Raw genomic sequence first — 16,836 nt, forward strand, 5'->3', positions numbered from 1 at the left:
AGGAAACTTAACTTCACGTATCGGATATAAAAATTGTTTACGCGTTTGGTTTTAATTTTTATATGAATGGCGCCAGAATGTAAACACTTTCTTTTCTACAATGAGATTCAGGGGTAAAATAGCCGACATTGGTTGTATTCAGCATTTCACAAGTAAGTATTTAACAACACACTGCCTCAAACACATATGAAATATACTTTAAATCGTCGTTTTACCACAGGCATGGCTAAGAGATGACAGCACCTGACTTGAGTCCTGGTTTTGATTAATTTCTGGTCCACATCATCTCCTTTCCCAGTTGTTTCATGCCACATAGGAATTGCTGTCTGCTACAAGTTCATATGTTAATAATGGACTATAAACATGCGTGATATTATTTGTGAAATATCGATTATCTTACTGTTAAAGAATTTAACTTGAACTCAACAGGTCCATTCCATCACAATACCCTGATAAAGTTATTTTATGTTTAAAGTACCAAAAAAAATTCTTAAAAAATTAAATTTAAAAGTTGAATTATGAGTTGTGGTCCGGTCAGTGTGTTCACTCGCACATGAAAAGTACTAGGGTATCAAAAAGACAGCATAAAACAGGGATTTTTGTAGGGTCTCTGTGGGGCCAAAATTCGGCCCCATTCCCGATGCTGAAAAGTGCATGTTTTTCCCCAAAATTATACCTAAAAATTCCCAATATGAAAAAGTATTAAGTTGTAAATTATTAAAATAAATAATGAAAAACAGGTGTTATATGTTTCCTATGTGTGATTTACGAGCCATCCGAGAAGTCATTCGGAATACTACAGATGTTTTTAAGCGGGATCGATGTTGAAAAATTGTTGTCCCCAAAAATTAAAGTGCCGCCGAAGGCGGTTGTATTAGACGATCGCGTGAGCAATAATACCTTAATGTGCGAAAAATCATTAAAAGCGTAAAATAACGTCTCTCTTGCATTTTGCCTCCGACTGTAATTTTCAAGCTGGGACTCAAAGTGCAATGCTATTAAAATTGCTCAGGGATTTAACAAATGTTCTTGATTCATCGATATAAACTGGTCAATCGATTTGAAATGGAAAATACCGATCACTCATCAGGAACAAACCTACTATCAAATTTTATTTTTAATGAACTTCTTAAATAAAGGATTTATAAAACAAACCCAATTTTAAAAACTAAAACCTAATCCTAATCAACATATAAATATGTTCAAGGGAAATTTACAATTATCATACTCGAAAAATTTGGCTTTGCCATTCTCTATGCCTTCTGAACATCAGCCGCTATTATTTCATATCAGTAATGCTCATCAGGAACAAACGTACTATCAAATTTTATTTTTAATGAACTTCTTAAATAAAGGTAAAAAAGATGACAACATATAAATATGTTCATTTACAATTATCATACTCTTTGGCTTTGCCATTCTTATGCTTCTGAACAAAAAAAGATTAAATAGTTGACTTTTGCTTGTTTTTTTCCTTTTTATTTGTATGAAGATATTTTTCCCAATTTCAACCAAATATCGCTATTTTTCCCAATCTTGACGGCCCCGGCCCCTGGAATCAAAGGGTAAAAAAATCCCTGTAAAAAATTGTCTCCTCACACGACATGCTTTTACACTGATTTTATACTGTTTGAGTACTGTACTTGCATGAGTGAATTTTCTGACATCAACTCAGAACTCGACTTTCAGTATTTATTTTTTAGATTTTTCTTTTGTATTTTCATTACATAAAATACCTTGATCAAGGTATTTGTAATACATTGATAAAGCTATATACCTTTATCAGGGTGTTGTGCTAGACCTGCTCAATACAGTTAAAACTTCGGTATCTTGAATACCATGGATATGTCATTTGAAGTCCCAACTACTTATTCATTATTCTACCCTGGATATCGCAAATCCATGTCGAAGTTTTTTCTCAGTCCCTTCGCGTTTGAGTTAACAAGGTTTGACTGTATATCTTTCCTAGGATTAAAAGCAATGACTGATATCAAAACATGGCTGTATATACATTGCTGCATTAATTTACAGATTTTACACAAACTTTATATAATCATTATGTTTTCACTTTTCAGGAATCATTGGTACTTTGTCAAAGTTAATAAAAGTATGTGTATTAAGAATAACCCCTGGTAACTGGTACTTCATTCTGTCAGAGAAATTAGTCAATGGAGGGGTACATATCTGGTGTGAGCTTCCTCAGGTAAATACTCTTGTAAATTTTGTTAGGTCACCTGAGTCACTCAGGTGACCTATTGCTATCCGTTTTCGTCCGTCATCGTGCGACGTGTGTCGTCCATTGTGTGTTAACATTTGAACATTTTCAGCTTCTTCTCTGAAACCACTGAACAATTTCAACCAAATTTGGTATACAGCATCTATGGGTAAAGGGGAACAAAGACTGTGAATTTAATGGTCCCTGCCCCCCCTCCTCCTGGGGCCTGAGGGGTGGGGCCAAAACCCCTAAAATTAATGAAATCTTTAAAAATCTTCTTCTTTACTCCTGGACATCAAGCAGTCAAACTGTTTGCATGATTGTAATCAGCATTGAGTCCTCTACCAAAATTGTGAAATTCATGGCCCTGGGGTCAGGGGTTCTAGTGCTAGGGTGGGGCTAGATAAGTATATAGTAAAAATACATTATTTCTTTGAAAATCTTCTTCTCTGCTCCTGGGTATTAAATAAACTAATTAAGTACAATGTTATAATGAGCAAGAGTGCCTCTACCAAAATTGTGAATTTTATGGCCCCAGGGTCAGGGTTTTGGTGTTAGGGCGGGGCTCTATTGATTATATAGTGAAAATACATGAATTCCTAGAAAATCTTCTTCTCTGTGCTTAGGTATTCGATAAACAAACTGAATGCATAGTTATGATGAGCAAGAGTGCCTCTACCAAAATTGTGAATTTTATGGCCCCAGGGTCAGGGGTTCTGGTGTTAGGGCAGGGCTCTATTGATTATATATTGAGAAAATACATGAATTCTTTGAAAATCTTCTTCTCTGCTCCAAGGTATTACTGTGAAATCATAAATTTTCGTGGGGTTATAATTTTCATTGTTTTCGTTTGTTATGAAGAGACCCACGAATTCATGTCCACCACGAAATGTAAAATGTTACATACATAACCTACTCAAGAATTCTTCATCCACAAATTCAAATCCCCAAAAGCAAAAGTTTTTACTCAAACCACGAAAATTTGACCCCACAAAAATATGTGATTTTACAGTAAATAAACTAACTACATGTAAGTGTATAGTTGTGATGAGCAAGAGTGCCTCTTTCAAAATTGTGAATTTTATGGCCACAGGGTCAGGGGTTCTTGTGTTAGGGCGGGGCTCTATTGATTATATAGTGAAAATACATGAATTCTTTGAAAATCTTCTCTTCTGCTCCTACCAGTAGTTATTGAATAAACTAACTAAGTGCATAGTTATGATAAGCAAAAGTGCCTCTACCAAAATTTTGAATTTGTGAATGGTGTTAGGGCAGGGCTCTATTGATTATATAGTGAAAATACATGAATTCCCTGAAAATCTTCTTCTCTGTTCCTGGATATTGAGCAGATGAACTACCTATATAGTTATGATGAGCAAGGGCCCTAATCTTCCAGAATTGTGAATTTCAAGGCCCCAGGGTCAGGGGTACCATGGAGGGGGGGAGCTGTACAGTAAAACTTGTTTAGTACAAACACGGATATTGCGAATTCACGGTTATAACGAAGTAATCTTGGATCCCCAGCTATATAAATTTAATGAATTTCTTAAATGGTTATAACGAATTACTGATATAGCGAAGTTATTTCATAAGTCCCAGTGACATCGTTATAACCAAGTTTTACTGTACTTATATACTGAAAAGAATGAATTGTTTGAAATCTGCTCCTTGGTATCAATCAAATATTTTTAAAAAGCAAGGATTCCTTTTCAAAAATTGTGCAATGTGTGGATCTAGGCCTAAGGGTCAGGGGTTCATGCGTGGTAGGGACACCACTGATTATTGCTGAAAATTACTGATTAGTTGAAATGCATTTTTTGTTTCCCTACCCTGCCTATGGGTATTAAGTTACCAAACTAAGCAACTGCTAAGTGTATAGTTATGATGATCAATGGTGCCTCTTTCAAAATTGTGAATGTCATAGCATCTGGCTTAAAACATGAATCAAATTCAATCACTGGAAAGTTGATGCATAATGCTCAGGTGACCTATAAGGCCCATGGGCCTCTTGTTAAATTTTGAAATGTATTTCAACATTTTTTTCTTTTTACAGATTTTACTCATTAGCACATGTTAATATAAAAAGTGAATCAAATGTTTCAAGCATTTTAAGTCTGCTATATGAGATGAAACTCATGCCACAATATTTGTGTAATATGTTGACGGTGCAACCGTTATGGCGATCGCAGATATTTATTTTGTTATAATTTAGATCGGGCTCATCAAAATGCACATGACATTTGATGCATCTAGACATGACGTCGTATGTAAGTTACATTTCCAAAAAGAAGCCTGAACAGTGCTGAAAGTAAATGAAGAACGTTTCGTTTACTATTTATCTTCAATATTTATCCATTAAATCAGGGCATGTTTACTTATAGTTGAACTTTTGCTGCTATTCTCATGAGAACGTAGCTTTAAGTGATGCATTGTGGGTCCAAATTACTGCGTCAAAAGATTCTATCGAATGAATGTGCAGTAGTCCAAATTTTCTCTTCGCGCAGGCGTTGCTTTAAGAGCTCGTAGTGACGAACGTCGCTTTGCAATGCTCGCTGCGCTCGCTATTATGCTGATCATGTATGTTGATTTTGATCCAAAAACTAGTGAATTAGATTAGTTTTTGTCCTTTGATTTTTGATAAAGTGACATATTATATGTGATCAATGGCTAACAAAATCCTTCTTTTCAAAGTGAAATTAGGCATAATACTAAACACTATGAAGAATGAAATTCCAATCTCTCTGTTAGCTGACAGCTCCAAAAAAATGTCAAATCCTAAATAATGATGATGTGCATTTACATATCATATTGTGTTGGACTTTACATTAATTCATAAAGGGTCATTTCTTTGATGAATATGCCATGGAAGGTGTCTCAGAAGAGGCCAATGAAATTTTCCTAGAAGTTGCACCAGAGAATCTGATGAAAGCTCTAAAGACGGCACAGAATGCCAAGTGGATCAAGATCAAACTGACCAAGAAACACGCTCCTTGTCTGACGTTTGAAGTGGATCTAGTAAGAATCTTTTTGTCTTTGTCTCACAAACTTGTGCGACATTTTTATGCACCCGGTGTAGCATAATATTTTGATACCACGATATATTGAACCCGGGTTCAAAAATCGGCAATTTTGAACCCGGACCTTCAGAATTTTTCGCTGCGATAAAAGTCTTATAAAATATTGAACCCCCACCTTTTTCATTTGAGGTAGGGGGTTCAAAATATTATGGCCATAAAATATTGAACCCCCTTGCCCATTTAATTTTACAGGGAGGGACTTGGAGGAAAAATATTATGGCCATAAAATATTACCCCCCCCTGTCCTTTTAATTTAAAAATTCAAATCAAAATATTATGGCCATAAAATATTGAGTCCCCCTGCCCTTTTAATTTTACAGGAGAGAGGGGGTTTCAAAATATTATGGCCATAAAATATTGAACTTTTAATTTAAGAGGGAGAGGGTTATAAATATTTGGCCATAAAATGTGAGAAAGTCCCCCTGCCCTTTTAATTTTTGCAAAGTATTATGGTCATAAAATATTGAGTCACCCTACCCTCGATATTTTATGGCCATAATATTTTGAACCCCTCTCCCTGTAAAATTAAATGGATAGGGGACTTGATATTTTATGGCCATAATATTTTGAACCCCTCTCCCTCATCAATTAAAAGGTCAGGGGGACTTGATATTTTATGGCCATAATATTTTGAACCCCCTCCCTCTTGAATTAAATGAGTAGGGAGACTCGATAATTTATGGCCATAATATTTTGAACCCCTTTCCCTCTTAAATTAAAAGGACAGGGGGTTCAACATTTTATGGTCATAATATTATGAACCCCCCTCCCTCTTAAATTAAAAGGACAGGGGGCTCAATATTTTATGGCCATAATATTTTGAACCCCCTCCCTCATGAATCAAAATGGCAGGGGACTCAATATTTTATGGCCATAATATTTTGAACCCCGGGTTCAATATTTTATAGGGGGGTTAAAATTTCGCAGCGATATTTTGAATGCACCCGGGTTCAAAATATCGCGGGGTTCAATATATTATATGACCGGGTTGATAGATCACGGGCGTATATTGTTTTTGTCCTGTCTGTCTGTTTGTTTGTTTGTTTGCAAACTTTAACCTTCGCCATAACTTTTGAACCATGAAAGATAGAGACTTCATATTTTATATGCATACTCCACTAATTGAGCTATTTCAATGCTAAAAATAGCTTTTTATCTGCAAACTTTAATCTTCGCCATTACTTTTGAACAGTGAAAGATAGAGACTTCATATTTGGTAAGCGTACACCACTCATTAAAATCTTTTAAATGACACCAAGGTCAGTGACCTTGTGACTTTGACTGTGACCTGTATGCTAAAAATAAATTTTTCGTACCTTTGCCATAGCTTTGGAACCATAGAAGATAGAGACTGCATATTTATTATGCATACTCCACTAATTAATCTCTTTCAAATAACATCAAGGTCAATGACCTTGTGACCTTGACTGACTTGTATGCTAAAAAAATAGTTTTTTCATACCTTTGCCATAACTTTTGAACCATGAGAGATAGAGATTTTATATTTGGTATTCATACTTTACCAATCAAGTACTTTCAAATGACACGAAGGTCAATGTCCTTGTGACCTTGATTGTGACATATATGCTAAAAATAGCTTTTTAAAAATGTTGTTGCGCCGGGCGCATAGTGTTTCACAAACACATCTTGTTTTAATCCAACTTTACATGGTCCTATAAGTAATTTATGAAGCTAAAAAAAGAAAGGAATGGGGCATCTTTGATGGAACTTTTTGAGAATCCTTTCAGCCCACCTTATCGTCCCACTCTAGAACTGTCGTCCACGATATCCCTGTGACGGTGATTCCCCGCAGGAATTGGGCTGACTATGAGGAACCTGAAGTACCACAGTTTGATGTAAATAGAAAATAGAAATGATGTATACATGTAATAAAAATGATAATCATCACTATGAAAAGTTAATTTTATATGAAAAAAAACCCAGCAGTTATCTAGGAGGTAAATTGAAACTCTGGTGTAGTAATTGTTATATTAAGTTTAACAATAAAAATATCTTTTTATTATATTTCACCCTGTCAGAATGTGATATGTTGCTCAAACAGCCATTGTTGCCTTGAAACTTTTGTTATAAATTTTGTAAATAAAGATTAACATTAACTTAGTATTGAATGATTACCTATAAACATGATCTGATGTATTTTTAGGTTACTATAGCCATGCCACAGCTGAAGTTACTGAAAAATGTTGTAGACAAGATGAAGAATCTGAGTAATTTTGTGGTTTGTATTGTAGTTCTAGTATAGTAGGGCACAGTTACAGCAAAACACCTGAAGAATACTCACTTCCTCAATAATTCAGTACATTAATCCAGTAGGGCAATTGTTTGATTGACAGAATAGAACTGTATCAAACTTGTCCTTATGTGCTGTGTTTATAAACTTAATACATTGTACTGTAAGTGTATGTCTTGTTGCTTCATTGCAAATTGCAAATTCTATTCTATAAGAAGAGAGGTTCAATATTTCTAAGAATGCTGTATATCTATGTTTAGAAGTACATGGACTAGTCATATATATTTTTTATATATATTCCATCTCCATTGCTTTTCAGCATGCTATAATGTAACTTTCAGTGACTTATCTTCTCATCTTGAAGGTTTTATCTGCGTGCTATAATGTAACTTTCAGTGATTTATCTTCTCACAGACCTGCCTACCCTTCCGCTTGTTGTAACTTTCTGCACTTTTTACCACAATATTTTTATTAGCCACTTATATTAATTTTACGCTTTTGATATCTTGGTTTAAAATCCTTAATGGACAACTAAATTTAAAGTTAAAGCACGTCCTGCTGAAACGAAATGAGAATTTCCTCTAATAAAAGTAATTAATAGATGACCATTGCGATATCTTACGTAATATACCTTGTAGTTACATACAGACTGGTTACCAAATATTCGAACGAAGAACTGAATGCACTACTTACATTAAATGTTAAATGATATGTGCAATAAGTATAGCCATTTCTATGCTCATTTTAGTTCATTTTTACATCGCTAACATGTAGAACAAGATAGAGAAATGTGTGTTAGAAAGATAAAACACAATGTTATTAAGATAACGCGATTTGTGTAAACATGCAAACACAAGCCTTCAATTAAGCGATTTGATACAAATTGTCAAAATGTTTCCAGTAAGGGTGCACGGTTGCATTGAGTTTGATGTAGGATACTGATATTTTACAACACTTTTTTCCCCAATAAATGATTCGAAAAAGAAACGTTTATGCCACCTTTGTTTATTAATGTACAATTTCAGTTGTTTTAAAAGAAAATTAAGTATTATAGTAAAACACCAAAAAGGAAAATATGATTAATTAAGCTTTTACCTCTGAAATTCCACCAAAAATTTACTGAAATTACACCCTTGAAATGAAAAGGGTAGGCAGGTCTGTTCTCATCCTGAAGGTTTTATCTGCGTGCTATAATGTAACTTTCAGTGATTTATCTTCTCATCCTGAAGGTTTTATCTGCGTGCTGTAATGTAACTTTCAGTGACTTATCTTCTCATCCTGAAGGTTTTATCTGCGTGCTGTAATGTAACTTTCAGTGACTTATCTTCTCATCCTGAAGGTTTTATCTGCGTGCTATAATGTAACTTTCAGTGATTTATCTTCTCATCCTGAAGGTTTTATCTGCCAATCAGAACGGGGAGATGAAACTAATGGTCGAGACAGACATGGTGTCCATCACTACACATTTCAGGGACCTCGTCAATCCAGTCAGTAAGTCACTAAGTACTGAGAATAAGGTCTTATACGAGTCAGAATCTAAGTACTGAGAATAAGATCATATACCAGTCAGAAGTACTGAGATTAACATCATGTACCAGTCAGTAACTAAGTACTGAGAATAAGATATTGTCAATCCAGTCAGCAGTGTTTTCCCTAAGAACCGGCCGCCGGCCAAATTGACCGCTTCAATAGATAAAAATGCCGGTTAGAAATCTTAAAATTAAAAAAAGAAACAACAACAAAGTCAAATTCGAACGTTGCGTTGCTGTTAAACCTCATCGATCATACACAACCTGACGAAGCACGACTTGATTAAATCAACTGTATCCCGATCCCGACTCTTTAGAGCTCGGAGCTCCTCGGGTGGCTTGTACCTCGCACACTTGTTAGAATGGAGCATAGCGGAGTCAGACGAGGATTGCCGATTGCATTTAATTTAATATGGCGAAAAAGAGACAACTGAAACTCGAGGCGAAACTCAGAAGATTTAAATTAATGGGAAAGAAATTAAGAAAATTATCAGGTTAGTGAATGAACAGTAAGGCGATATTTTAGATACATATTTATGCCCCCCTTCGAAGAAGGGAGGGCATATTGCTTTGCTGCTGTCTGTCGGTCGGTCTGTCGGTCCGTCGGTCTTGAAGAAATGTCGGCATATTGCTTTCCGTTCATTTTCTTCACAACCGTTGCACATACTGAAATGAAATTTGGTATACAGATATATCACATGAATATCTAGGGCAAGTTCTGTTTCGGATACGATCGCGCCATTTTTGACAGAGTTATGCCCCTTGGACTTAGAAAAATTCCAATTATTTGCAGTTTCCGTTCATTTTCTTTACAACCGTTGCACATACTTAGATGAAATTTAATATACAGATATATCACATGAATATCTAGGTCAAGTTCTGGTTTGGGTTCGTTCACGCCATTTTTGACAGAGTTATGCCCCTTGGACTTAGAAAAATTTCAATTATTTGCAGTTTCCGTTCATTTTCTTCACAACTGTTGCACATACTGAGATGAAATTTAGTATACAGATATATCACATGAATATCTAGGACAAGTTCTGGTTGGGTATGACTTTCGCGCCATTTTTCACAGAGTTATGCCCCTTGGACTTAGAAAAATTCCAATTATTTGCAGTTTCCGTCCATTTTCTTTGCAACCGTTGCACATACTAAGATGAAATTTAGTATACGGATTTATCAGATTAATATCTAGGTCAAGTTCTGTTTTGGATACGATCACACCATTTTTGACAGAGTTATGCCCCTTGGACTTAGAAAAATTTCAATTATTTGCAGTTTCCGTTCATTTTCTTTGCAGCCGTTGCACATACTGAAATGAAATCTTGTATACAGATATATAACATAAATTTCTAGTTCAATTTCTGATTTAGGTATGATTGCACCATTTTTGACAGAGTTATGCCCCTTGGACTTAGAAAAATTCCAATTATTTGCAGTTTCTGTTCATTTTCTTTGCAACCGTTGCACATGCTGAGATGAAATTTAGTATACAGATTTATCAGATGAATATCTAGGTCAAGTTCTGTTTTGGGTACAATCGTGCCAATTTTGACAGAGTTTTCCCCCTTGGACTTGGAAAAATTCCAATTTGGGGGGAGGGGGGCATAAGTGTTTTACAAACATCTCTTGTTATTCTAACAGTCTGTGACATTATGGCCAAAATTACAAAATGTCAATGGTTCCGACTCGGGTTGTAGTTATACGCATGTTTATTTTTTACAAAGCTGATTTTTTTTCATTATTATTAATAAATATTTAATTGGGTATTCTCTTATATTTTGCTATCAATTGATCGAACATGTGGAATATCTGAGTGATGGGTTTACTTTAGCTCGTAATGGCGGTAATATTATATATTTTTTAAGAAAAGTTTTCATTAATTATATTGGTGAAAAAAGAGAAATATATACTTGTTATTAAATTTACATATTGATGTAAAAACAAATTATTGTTTAATAATGAGTCATGATTTTAGAAATTGTTATATTTTCTTATATTTCAAATAGGTAAATATTTGTTATTCCCTATTTTTTTTTATAAACAAAATAATATAAAATTTAATGTAACCCTTAATTTTTTTTCAGAAATTGAAACACCTGATTATGGAATGCCATATACGACAGCCAACTGCTTACTGCCAACTGCTGACTGCTTACTGCCAACTGTCAGCTGCTTACTGCCAACTGCCACATATATTTGAATGAATTTTATATTTGTATTGATATTTACATGAATTTTCACAAAAAAAGGGAAAAAAAGGCACGGATCTAGGACATTTTTTCCAAGGGGGTCACCCTGGTAAAATTAAATTGAATAAAATGACCAAAATGTTTTATCTTATGTAATATTCAATACATGCGGTTGATAAAGTACATTGTTTATTTTTTTTTTATTTGTTTTCCTATTTGAAATAGGTAATAAAATGACTATCTTCTGTGTTTAATCTTTATAGAAGCCCTCCCCCCTCCCCCGGAGACAACAAAACCTTTGAAGAGAGACTAATAACAAAAAAAGATTTGTCGTTTCGCAGAGAATCAGAATGATGTTTTGAAAATAATTTTTTTTTCCACTATATTCTATAGTTAAAAATTTCCTCAAATTAAAGATGTATATCTCTGTGTGTTATAATGTTTCACAATCATAGATCAAAACGCCGATCAAACATTTGTATCTCTTTGTTTGTACAAATAAAATATGTTTTACATGTTTAGGTCTAGAGAGAGGGGTCCGGAACACCCTTCTGAAATTTGTAAAGTTATTTAATGCACAAACTAAACCAACTAAAAATTATCTAATGTATAAAATAAATCAACTAAAAGGGACTTTAGAACCCCACCCCCCTCCCCAACCGAAAATGTGGATTCGTGTTAAGTTGGTATGAAAAATGTCATACACATGAGGTATGACGCATAAGAACCTCCTCTCCCCGGCCGAAAAAAATTTTCACATTTAGGAAAGAACTTTACGTATTTTTTTCTTGTCAAGAAATTTCTGGATTGGATTTTTTTTTACCAGAGTGACCCTCTTGGAAAAAATGTCCTATAGATCCACGCCTTTTTTTTATATAAAATTTACATAAATATCAATATAAAAATAAAATTTATTCAAATATGTATGGCGGTTGGCAGTCAGCAGTTGGCAGTAAGCAGTTGGCTGTCGTATATGGCATTCCATACCTGATTGTTCAACTTCACCAGCATCAGAGAATACTGGGAAATGAAGAAAAGTTTTCATTTTTTTAATTTCATTTTATTATTCAGTTGAAATTCTCACAATAAAAAGAATATATTGATAATGCAATCATGTTTTGTTTAAAATGTGTAACAAATTTTGGATGTTGCAAGATGCCTAAATTTTAACCTGCATATGGGCTGAGACCTCTCCAAAAGGGTTAAAAATCACATAAAATCAATTTCGGCCGGGGGGCCGAACCCCCACGAGGGCTTCGCCCTTGACCCCCGGCCTGTTACAATTGGTTTGTAGCCTGTTACTTTGAAATAAAGGGAAAACACTGGTCAGTAACTACATGTAAGTACTAAGAATAACATCATGACAATCCAGTCAATAAGTAAGTACTGAGAAGAACATCATGACAATCCAGTCAATAACTAAGTACTGAGAATAACATCATGACAATCCAGTCAGTTACTAAGTACTGAGAATAAGATACTGTCAATCCAGTCAGTAACTAAGTACTGAGAATGAGATACTGTACCAGTCAGTCACTGAGTACTGAGAATAACTTCATGACAATCCAGTCAGTAACTAAGTACTGAGAATAACATCATGTACCAGTCAGTTACCAAGTACTGAGAATAAGATACTGTCAATCCAGTCTTTAAGTTTTCCCTGCTTCTGTTCGGGTTTTCAGTCTGAGAAAATTTGATTTGATCTTGTCTTCCATGAGTATACTGGATCATACATGTATGTCCTTTGTGTCCCAAAAAATCTTATGCAAAGACTGGATAAAAGAGAAAAGAGCATTTGGGTAAATACTGAAACATAGAAACCTTATATGAATAATCAGTGAAAAGTAGTAATATCATCTCTCATTTGATGTACAGTAATACATAACAAAGTCTAACTTTCATTGATTTTGGTCCAGTTTGAATAACAAAACAATTTTTGTATCTATATTGATTGTGCAGTATGTATGATGACCATGAATTAGTGCAATAAAATATGAAAGGAAAAGCAACTGACAGATACTGGGTGCGTTCACAGTTGGTAGACAAAAATTGCCATTGGTAAAATTAATTACCATTGTCATGCCACTGGTACCAATGTTTTTTGCCAATGGTATATTTTTCTGCAGACAGTCTAGAGTGTGGTTAATGTTGGTAAATGATGTCACAGCTAGTTATCGACATGGCAACAAGCTAGAAAGACTTGGATCCCGGATTCACAATGATATAAACGATTTTTCCTCTAAGCCTTCTTAACAAAATGAAATCATGCCAAAATCACATAAAAATCATATTAAACACTTAAATTCATGATTTTGAAGTATGATTTAGACATGATCCATTAAATGGATTATATAAAACTCATAGATATGGCAACTAAAGGAGTGTGAACCTGATGTGGTTTGTTTCTCGGCTATGAGTCTGCTATGATTTTCTTGCGATTCTGGCATGTGCCAATAACTTAGAAGACAAAGAAATCTATAATTCAGTATTACCAACGTTTCCATTGGACTTCCATTGGTAACATTGGTAAAATTGTTACATTTGTATGCCAATATCCGTTCAGGGTTTATTGGTACAGTTGGTACCATTGTCAAATTATTGCACCAATGGTATATTGAAAGTTGGTACTAATGGTAGAACTGTGAACGCACCCATTATTTCATTTCCAGTAATTTATAACACTAGAAAAGTGTCCAAATGGTGTAATCAACATTACTACCATTGTTTTCCTAGGCAGAGATAAAGTACTCAGCTCACAAAGCAGTGACGGATCAAATTCCGATCCACAACAGTTCTCAGATGCTCGGATTGATATCCGGAAGTTTGCTCAGTTCTTATCCGGACAGCAAGTCAATCCAACCAAAGTCATCTGTAGTAAGTGTTTTGTTTAGTGCTTAGGAGCATGTCAAGGAATGTTTTATTTAGCAGTTCCTATAAGGTCAATGTATGCTTTATTTTGTTATTATTTAGAGCTTTGGAGTAGGTCAAGGATTTTTTTCAAGATCTTTAAACTCATATGGGCTTCTGCATAATTATATTGATGAGTATTTTTCTTAAGTTATTATTTTGCAGTGTGATTTCCATATAGTGGTAAAATGTAAAAAAAAAAAAAAATAATAATTTGCTTGATGGAAAAGGCATTTCGGGGGGGGGGGGGGTTGGGGGGGGGGGGGGGGGTGTCACTCTAATTTATATGTTTAATAATCTCTTTTAAAATATTTCTTAAATTAGCTAACACAATCATTTCTTTTTCTTTCAGATATTGTACGAAGGAAAGTTGTCCATTTCTTTTTGCTGCATGATGATGTTTCATTGCAATATTTTATGCCAGTTGTGTCATCTTAAATTTAGAAATAAATGCTTTAGATTTATCTGTTGTTTTGTTTTGGAATTTCTTTATACAAAATGTACATGTATATGCATATATAGTAATTTTTTTCACACAGTTATAACTTTTAACATTGGTTTGTTTAATATCATGTGCCAAAGTAAAAAAGTCTCTCTGAATAAAAAGAAATATGAACAAAAGTACTTTTGAGAGACAAGTATATGTACTTTCTAAAAATAGTTTTGGGAACTCTTGTTTTTTATGAAAAAGAATGTGAGTTGCTGTTTATAAACATCATTGTTTTTTTGTTTTTAATGTGGTCAAGCAGAGAATACTCAGATTTTTTTAGCTCACCTTAGCCGAAGGCTCAATTGAGCTTTTCTGATCACATTTTGTCCATTTGTCTGTAAACTTTTCACATTTTCGACCTCTTCTCAAGAACCACTGGGCCAATCAACCAAACTTGCCAAAAAGTATCCTTGGGTGAAGGGGATTCAAGTTTGTTGAAATGAAGGGCCACACCCTATTTCAAGGGGAGATAATTATAAATACAAATACAAATACTTTATTGGCACAAACACAATTACAATAATTGGCAAAGGCCCACTGAACATCATTAAATGTTTACATATTTTTCGAAAATTGTCAAGTAATTGACTTCTAAGTTCAAAACAGTCTCTGATAAATTTAACAGTAACTTTCAAGACTTTTTGTATATTACTGTTTACATATAATTGTAACATATATTTCTCATTGCTAAAATTATTTTTCTTTGTTATGTTATAAATATTACTAAAGAATGTGTTTCTTAGCTTAGAGTAAGAATTACATTGAAAAAGAAAATGTATTTCATCCTCAATCACACCAGTATTACAAACGTTACAATATCTTTCATTTCTTGATGTGGAAATATATCTACCACTTTCTATTTCAAGTTTATGTGCACTTAGTCTAATTCTACTAAGAGAGGATCTCTCAGATCTTTTTTTGAGTAAATCAACATCAGGACTTCTTTTTCCTGAGTATACTTTCTTGAAGAAATCAAGTTTTTCTGAACCAAAGATTTTTGAGTTTGCTCCTGAGTGCACTGATCAATGATTCTTTGTTTAATGTTTGGTAAAATATGAAACTGTATATTTTGGAAACAAGATTATCTAGAATAGAAAATAATTTCTTAGTCCAAGAATTACAGTTACTTGTGGATTTAAAGTTTAAAGGCCAAAGAAAAGTTTTCATGATTCCCCTAGAGAGGGAAATTTTGGGTGGGTCACAATTGATGATCAGCATTGGATGTTTTATAAAGGATGTATAAATTTTAAGTGAAAATTTTCAATATTTGAAAATCTTTGGATGAGAGATCCACTCCCCATATTTCACTACAATAGAGAAGAACTGGAAGCAATAGCATCAAAGATGAAAGTTTACATGGGTTATCAAAATAGTTCTTTTCATTTTAAAACATGCTTTAGTGCCTTTTCAATAAGCACAGCTGTTCTAAATTTGTTCTATTACAATCATGATACCTAAATAACAGTATCTTGGCCACAATTGATGATCAAAGTTTTACATAGGAATATATGAGTTAAATATCATAACTTTAGAAAATCTACATTAACTTGAAGTTTCCAACTGGCAATAGCCAGAATATCAAGACTGGTTTGTAAACCGCTTTTGTGAATATTACAATATCATCAGCATATAACAGGCAATTTACATGAATATTGTTTACTTGCACAGGATCACATTTTCTATTTTTTAAGTCATGGACAATACCATCAATAAAAACATTAAAAAGTGTGGGGCTTAGACATCCCCTTGTTTGACACCACATTCAGAATTGAATACATCACTTAATCCACAGAAAATTTGACAATCAAAGAAAATAAAATATTACATTTTTTGGGAAAATATATAGGAAAAAATCTTCCATACAGTGAAATCTTCTAAGATCAATAAAAGCAGCACCTCGTTTTTGTAGATCATGAAAGGTAAATTTTGTGAAAACATTTTCACTTATCAGTGATGTAGTTTACAAATTCAAGTAGCCTAGTATGGATTATTTTTGAAAAGTTTTCCTAGATTTGAAGTAATTGATATCACTGGTTAGGGCCTATTACCCGACTTATGTACAGTAATACTAAATAGCTCTCATTCCAAGTTTTTGGGCCACAATAAGTATAAAGTTAAATAATTTTTCAAAGTTTTACACTTTTTAACATTTCATGAAATCATATCCATGGAAGA

General features: G+C 33.9%; 1 protein-coding gene across 2 annotated transcripts; it reads left to right on the top strand.

Moving 5' to 3' along the window:
* Positions 1 to 2: 2 nt before the first annotated feature.
* LOC134255363 (checkpoint protein HUS1-like) lies at positions 3 to 14,635 on the top strand. 2 transcript variants are annotated; one of them, XM_062737884.1, is made up of 8 exons: positions 3 to 152; positions 2,076 to 2,203; positions 5,054 to 5,230; positions 7,041 to 7,148; positions 7,457 to 7,531; positions 8,938 to 9,046; positions 13,998 to 14,138; positions 14,524 to 14,635. In XM_062737884.1, exons 1-8 carry the CDS (start codon positions 101 to 103, stop codon positions 14,607 to 14,609), a joined length of 876 nt encoding a protein of 291 aa, XP_062593868.1. In that variant the 5' UTR covers positions 3 to 100; the 3' UTR covers positions 14,610 to 14,635. The 2 variants fall into 2 exon arrangements, with proteins under 2 accessions (XP_062593868.1, XP_062593869.1); XM_062737885.1 differs by having other exon boundaries at positions 5 to 152; positions 8,938 to 9,034.
* Positions 14,636 to 16,836: the final 2,201 nt, after the last annotated feature.

This window comes from Saccostrea cucullata, unplaced genomic scaffold (genome assembly GCF_032062105.1).
Source record: "Saccostrea cucullata isolate Sc308-1 unplaced genomic scaffold, CSIRO_AGI_Scuc_v1 ctg975, whole genome shotgun sequence".
NCBI lineage: Eukaryota > Metazoa > Mollusca > Bivalvia > Ostreida > Ostreidae > Saccostrea > Saccostrea cuccullata.